General features: G+C 46.0%; 1 protein-coding gene across 2 annotated transcripts in view; it reads left to right on the forward strand.

Moving 5' to 3' along the window:
* RAB6A (RAB6A, member RAS oncogene family) overlaps positions 1–7,382 on the forward strand; it is a 53,677-nt gene extending 46,295 nt beyond the window's left edge. For both annotated transcript variants that reach the window (XM_026723157.2, XM_026723159.2), the window contains exons 7-8: positions 1,746–1,812; positions 4,790–7,382. In XM_026723157.2, the coding sequence (XP_026578942.1) occupies positions 1,746–1,812; positions 4,790–4,854 (132 nt within the window). In that variant the 3' untranslated portion in view covers positions 4,855–7,382. The remainder of the gene's footprint in view (positions 1–1,745; positions 1,813–4,789) is intronic.
* Positions 7,383–7,484: the final 102 nt, after the last annotated feature.

The following is a 7,484-nucleotide window of genomic DNA, read 5'->3' on the forward strand; positions in this document are numbered from 1 at the left end:
TTCAAGATCAGTTACACAAATCATGTAAATGCTTACTCTGAGGTTGTTTGATCAGAATTGAAGGGGCTTGACTTGTCCTCCAAACCACCAGAAGGTCAGGGCAAGAAGTTATGGGTGAAAACCTGAGAGATCCAATCTAAAAGGAAGGGGAAATTTTAGGGCAGTGAGAAGAATTAATCAGTGGAACAACTTGTCTCAGGGCGGTCCATTAATGGAGGTTTTTCAAACTGGACTGGACAACCCATTTGACTGGGATGGGATCAGAGGTGGGTAATTCAGCAGGTTCTGACCAGTTCTGGAGAACCAGTAGCGGAAATTTTGAGTAGTTCAGAGAACCAGCAAATCCCACCTCTGACTGGCGATTTTACAATATCCTTCCCCTGCCACACCCACCAAGCCACGCCCATAGGACCGGTAGTAAAAAAAATCGATATAAGATCTTCTGCCTTTATTATTATTATTATTATTATTATTATTATTATTATTATTATTATTATTATTATTGTTGTTGTTATTATTATTATTATTATTATTATTATTATTATTATTATTATTATTTAACATAAAAATTCAATGTCTTTCATAAACAGTGTGTTGTCTGGGTACAGTTAATTTTGAGAAATAGCAGTAGAAATAACAATATTCATAACATTAATAATGATCCACATCATAATAATAGTATTGGCTTATCCATTTGAGTAAACATTCCTTGTAAAATTAATCATTCTCTTATACTTTTAAATTTCTAACCTGCTTCTGCTAGTTAGCCATTGATAACACAAATCCCCCGTATTCAATGTCTTCCTTCTCTTAAGGTCTTCTACCTTGAGCAGGGGGATGTGGCAATCCCCATGGTCACTGGATTCAAAGTTCAGACCCTTTGACAACTGACTTATATTTATGAAGGTCGCAGTAGCTCAGAGTCACATGTGTCAGGGCTCCAACAAATCCACCCCCATTCAAATCATAAGTCTCTAGCCTCATCTCTCAGAGAGAAAAAAAATATGATTTATTAGGAGTGGCCATATTGGCGTTAGCTGGGTGCAGCCGACACTAAAATACATCATCCATTAAGCCCCTTGACCCTGGTCTTCCTCCCACCCCCTGGATGTATATTCTCCAATGGGACACATCCATAGCCAAGAGTTATCAATCATGCTCTCCAGTAATAATCTTGCGCACCAATAGCTTCGTCTGCCTAGCAATTATCTGCAGCATCTAAGGAATGCACTGCTTTCCTCACTCCCTTTTCTGCTGGCAACTAAAAAGATGAAAGAAATATTTTTTTTTAGTTGACATTGGTCCCCTTTGGCGACCTTCGGACAAGCAAAGTCAACGGGGAAGCCAGATTGAAGTAACCCTTTTATTAACTTAACAGCTGCAATGATTCCCTTAACTAGGGTGTCCCAAAGGAGCTCTTTTTTGAGGGGGGATTTTCTGGTTTTTCTTTGAAGACGTTTCGCTTCTCATCCAAGAAGCTTCTCCAGTTCTGAGCTGCTTTGGGATGAACACCCTTCGAATGGTGGGGGGTCATATGGACGGATTTCCAGCAAAATTGCAGACTATAGGAACCTTCCATTAAAATGGTTGTTGTTGTTTTTTATTGAACACCGATTCGAAGGCGTCAATTGCACCTGATATAAAAATCCAGAGCCTTAAAAGCGCAGGACATTGTCCTTGTCCCCTTCTATTGATCCATCTTGCTTTCCCCCACTCTAACTTCCTTTCTCCGTTTTCCCCCTCAGCTTTTCCGACGTGTGGCTGCTGCTTTGCCTGGCATGGAGAGCACGCAGGAGAAGAGCAGAGAAGATAGTATCCTTTGATCCACGCTCGGTCGGTGAAGCAGTCCGGTCACTGGTGTGGAGGTTTTGGGTGGTGGTGGGGAGCATCACTGCCACCGTCGGAGAGAGAGGGGACAATGTCAAAGCAGATTTGTTCTGATCCAGTTCCCCAGACCCTCTGAAGTGAAATCAAATTCCCTTTATGAGGAAAGGGAGTATCTCTCTCTTTCTCTCTCGCCGCAGCAGGCGAACAAGCCCGTCCATCCGGGAGATGAGTAGTTGTCTGCCACGCCTCTTTCTCTCCCCCTCCTGCCTTTTATCCCCAGGGAAGGGAAGGGCTTCGCTAGCAGCGGCGGCTCTTCCGTCTTGGTTTGCTCTGTACAAAAAAACCCCTGAGGTTTATTTAAGCCTTTGGGTTTGTTTGCCTGGCTATCTCGCTGTGAGGCTGCTGTGGGCGACTTACAGGAATAGAAAGGAATTGGAATGAGAAGATGCGTAAATGGAAGTCAGTCTATATATATATATAAAAGCGAAATGCCCCTCATGCATCATCACAAAATCTCCAAAACCATAAAGCCTACAAGCTTGCAATTTGGCCCGTAGGTTCATCCTGGCTTCTAGGGGCTCTCACTAAGAAAGGATTTTTGGAAATGACCATCAGAGCATTTAGAGTATTTCCGATATTATTATTATTATTATTATTATTATTATTATTATTATTATTATTATTATTATTATTATTATTATTAACATGCTCTGATGCTAAGGAGTTCTACTCCCACTCCCCACCTGAAAAGAAATCTTTTCAAAATGCAAAACACAAGCAACTTTGGTACAGAACAGTTGAGCTAAGCCACGCCCAGGCTCCTTGCTGTCTCTTCCTTGCTCACACAGCAAATTCTGCTTCAGTTTCCAAACAGCCCTCAGTTCTCTCACACACTGACAGGACGCTAGCCAGACGAATACCGATGGACGCTGGTAGGCAGAGGCAGAATTTTTTTCCCCCTTATTTTCCTCCCCCAAAACTAAGCCCGGCCACATCGTGGTACATGGGTAAAGAGCTAGTCGAACTATAAAATAAACGGCGACAAAGGAACATGGCAAGAATAACTACATCAATATGATGATCGAAAAGATGGACAGATGGAGAGAAGAGAGCGAGGAGGCGGAGGGGGGAGTCTGCCCCCTTCAGTGTGGAAGTTGTCCCCCCCCCCAAAAAAAATTGGACCCCAAGGCAGATCTTCAGGGTCTTGTGGAAGGAGGGAAGGTTGGTTATCCTTGTGGGGCAGTAAGTTCCAAGGGGTGGGCATTGCAGCAGGGAAGGCTCTTCTTCTGGATCTCGATAGACGGGGGGGGGTATTTTAACGGACGGGATCCGAAGCAGGCCCTCTCTCCGCCGGGCAGAAGCAGGTGGGTTTATTTATTTATTTTATAACATTTAATTGCCGCCCATCTCGTTTCCAAGGAGTCTTCATCACTCCCAGCAGAAGCTTCGAACGCGGCCGAGAGTCACCCGACGGGGGGCGGCAGCAGCGAATACACACAGAGAGAGAGAGAGATTTCTGGGGTCGCTTGGGGCCACTAACCCTAAGGAGGAGGAGAGAGAAACAGGGTCTCTGGTCTTGAACGCTTCTCCAGAAGGGCAGGGAGGCTAGACCGGTCGTGAGAACCTTCCGCTGGGCCTGGGGGCCGTTCCCTCTTCCTCCAAGCCCCCCGTGAGTGAATCGGAATGCTAAAAAGCTGTGGCCTCATCGGAAGGACTATATCCATCGGGGGTCCGTGGGGTTCTCTAAGCTTGGGGGTTTCCTTGCCGACATTTCATGACCCAACCAGGTAACCTCATCAGTGCTAGAAGGATTTGTGGAGGGGGAGGAGGAGGAGGGCTGGGATGTCCCTGGGGGTTCTCTAAGCTTGGGGGTTTCCTTGTTGACATTTCATGACCCAACCAAGTAACCTCATCAGTGCTAGAAGGGAAGGAGGTTTGCTCTCTTGTTCTATGCCAGTGCTTTTGTTCTGACCGTGTTGGTGGGAGTTTTCTTGGTGGTCCCTCCATTAGACTGTTGGAGTTGCTGGTTCCTCGATTAGGATACGGTTTACAGGTTGGTGCTTGGTCTAGTGTTACCGTTGCAGTTACTCTATTTATCTTGACTGCTTGCATTGAGGTCAGGTGATGAAAGGTCTGCAGGAAAGCAACCAAGTTCAGAAAGCACTAGGCACTAAACCCCTCGATCCTTCTCCTTCCTCTCTTTATCCTCCTCCTCTCCGCAAACCCCGCTCCTAGCTCTGATGATGTTCCCTAGATGGGTAATGAGATGTCTGGAAGAAAGCAACCCTCAGAGAGCACCAAGGACCCCACAGTTCTCCTCCTCCTCTTCCTCTTCCTCCTCCTCCTCCTCCTCCTCCTCCCAACCCTCTCTCCCTTGTAGCACAGATAATGTTCCCTAGACGGGTAATGAGATGTCTGCAAGAAAGTAACCCTCAGAGAGCACCAAGGACCCCACAGTTCTCCTCCTCTTCCTCTTCTTCTCCTCCTCCTCCTCCTCCTCCTCCTTGCAAACCCCCCTCCAAGCTCTGATGATGTTCCCTAGATGGGTAATGAAATGTCTGCAAGAAAGTAGCCAAGCTCAGAGAGTAACAAAGACGGCACAGTACTCCTCCTCCTCCTCCTCCTCCGCCCAACCCTCCCTCCCTCGTAGCACTGATGATGTTCCCTAGTTGGGTCATGAAACGCCTACAAGGAAACAACCCAGCTCAGAGAGCACCAAGGACCCAAACTCCTTTGTCCTTCTCTTCCTCTTCCTCCTCCTCGCAAACTCCACTCCCTTTCTAGCACCGATGGGGTTACCTGGTTGGGTCATGAAACGCCTGCAGGAAAGCCCCACCCGGGTCAGAGATTCCCCAAGGACCCTCCCAACCCAGTCCAACCCTCGGCTGCCAGTTCCCTGCCCCGCGAAGCCAGAGAGAGGCCGTGTTCGTGTCCTCCGTTTCCCTTAACTTCTCTTCCCCAGTGATCGACATCAAACTTGAAAAGCCTCAAGAGCCGCCAGTCAGCGAAGGAGGCTGCTCCTGCTAATAGTGTGTTGGGGTTTTTTGTTTTTGTTTTTATTTCTGTTTTTCCTTCCTCCCTTCCTTCCTTCCTTCCTCAAACCATCACTGTCTTCTCCCTCCCTCCCTCCCTCTCTCCCCGGGACAGACCCCTCTCGACAGCCGTGTGACGATTGCCTTGCCTCCTCCTCTTCCTCCTCCTCCTCTTCCTCCTTCCCCGCACCACCTCCTCCTCCACCGCCACCAGTCAACCCCAGCACGGATCCTCATCGCTGCCTGTCTCGTGAAGATGACCCCCGTTAAGCTCCACCAAGCACAAAACGAAAAACACACACACACACACACACACGAAAAAAAAAGTCGGTGTCTTCATTGCATCCGGAAGGAAAAGAGGAGAGCGGAATTTACAAGAGCCCAAACCACCCCGACCCGGTAATTCCAGTCGTTCTCGAAAAAGTTGAGTCCAACTTTTGGGTTAAGGTCTGTTCCTTTTTTTTTTTCTTTTTTTTGGCTTTTGACAAAGAGAATTTAAAACGTTGCGCTTGTCAAATGGATGGAAAGTCCCGGGAGAAGAAAGGTGATGGGGTAAGGGTGGCACCTGCTTTCGCCGGCAGGGTAGAAGACGCCCGTCGCAGAGTCACAGAAGAGCCAAACCCAACGAGAAGACCACGCTGGCTTTTTTCCAGTCCAACGTTTTTTTTTTTGCTTTGGGGGGACAAGCAAAACTCCCCAAGATGGCTTGTTAAAAAACCGTGTGTGGTTTACTACTTTTAAAGCGCCAACAAACCATCTTTTGGCATCGGCTGGCAAGATGCTCTTTTTTCTTCTTCTTTTCTTTTCAAGATTCACACGGTTCCAGACCTTCCGTGTGACACCCCACTTAAGGGCTTAGAAAAACCCTCTCTCGGTTCCTTGGAGAAGCCCCACAGCTGCACCCCAGTCTCTGGTTGGGGTTTTTTTGGTTTGGTTTTGGTTTGGGTTGGGTTTTTTTTTTTTTGACTTTCTGGGAATATTTTCAGAATTGGGCACCTTGTACGGTGGGTGGGCTTGGAAAACAGGTCGGGCCTGTTTTGAAGAGAAACGACGACCGAAGCGAGATCCGTTTCGAACATAAGAGGCACTTAGACGAACGACCAAGCTTGTAAGTTCTCCTGTAAAGTGAGGAAGGAGGACCAGGATAATAAATGAGGCCGTTTTGGCAGCTCCGATCTCAACCGGGGAGGCAGGGAGAGTGATCAAAGTACGTTTTAAAAAGCCCCTCTCGAAAGGTTGATGGGGGTAGGGAGGTTGCATGAGATGGAAACGGAGCTTTCAATTATGCAGGCTGTTGCCTTTACTTTCAGCATTATTACTGTTTTTATTTTCTTTTTTTTACATTCGGTCTTGAGTCTATATATGTACTGCATCATTTGGTTAAGTAACCGTTTGTTTAGTATTATGTTTAACTTAACTACAATTAACGGTGGTTTCCTTCAATATTTATTTTCTCTGCTTTAATTTTTTTTAGCGTGTAAGAAGGTTTTTCTCTCTGTCTTCTTTCTTTCTTTCTTTCTTTCTTTCTTTCTTTCTTTCTTTCTTTCTTTCTTTCTCTTTCCTTCCTTCCTTCCTTCCTTCCCTCCCTCCCTCCCTCCCTCCCTCCCTCCCTCCTTCCTTCCTTCCATCCTCCCTCCCTGTCTCTCTCTCTCTCTCTCTCTCTTTTTCTTTCTGAATTGGTTAATCCATTTAACGCTTTGGCAATGTTGCAAAATTCTGCGGTTTATTTTGGAAACAGACATGCATTCTGTCTCATGTACGCGCACGCCCACACACACAAAAGACACACCCACGCTACAGAAGTGCACTCTTAATAGTACTAGTCATTGTGAAGTTGCTACGTAAGTTGAACACAATTGTAAATACCTTGTTTGCCAGGAGAGAGTTTGTGGAGGGGAGGGAATGAATGCCTGGCAAAAACGTCCCAACCTCCCTTTTTTTCTTCCGGCAAGGGCTGGTTTTTTGAAAAGGCAGCCCAGGTTGGTTCAGAGGCCTCGATGCCAAGTCTCTCTTTCCCCCCTCCACCCCCCCTTTGCATTGTGGAGTCAGAATGGCAAATCCACCCCTTGGACTTGAGTTTCCAGTAACTTTGCATAATCTCACGTTAAAAGGGCCGATTGACATCAAAATGCTTTTAATGCAATATTGAAGAGGTGATTTTTCTGTTTCCTTTTTTTTTCCTTTTCTTTTCAAAGTAGCATGTCTAGAAATATAAATGTTTAAACTATGGCAACCGACGACAGAACTTAATCCTGAAAAGAAACTTAAAAAGGAGACCGGGCTACTTTTTGGTTTTGGTTTTGTTTTGTTTTGTTTTTTCCTTCCTTCCTTGTATCGTTGTTATTCTACGTGTGCAAGAAATTTTAAACAAAAGAATCCCATCTCGCTGCTTTTGAATAACTGAGTTTTCTGTGGTTTGGGTTCTTTGAGCAATTAAATGTGTACACGGGTTGGATTTTTTAAAAACATGCACAGAATTTTTTGCTTCCAATAAAGTATCTAATCAAAACACTACGAGAAAAAGGTTTCTCCCTGTTGTTTCTTTTTGCTTCCCCTGTTCCCCATCACTGGCCTCTGCAGTTGTTGGCTTGTTTTGAACTCGGCGCCAGAGCTGAGCATCACATC

The sequence above is a fragment of the Pseudonaja textilis genome, chromosome 7 (assembly GCF_049901715.1).
Source record: "Pseudonaja textilis isolate UNSWEBS1 chromosome 7, rPseTex1.2, whole genome shotgun sequence".
Classification (NCBI taxonomy): domain Eukaryota; kingdom Metazoa; phylum Chordata; class Lepidosauria; order Squamata; family Elapidae; genus Pseudonaja; species Pseudonaja textilis.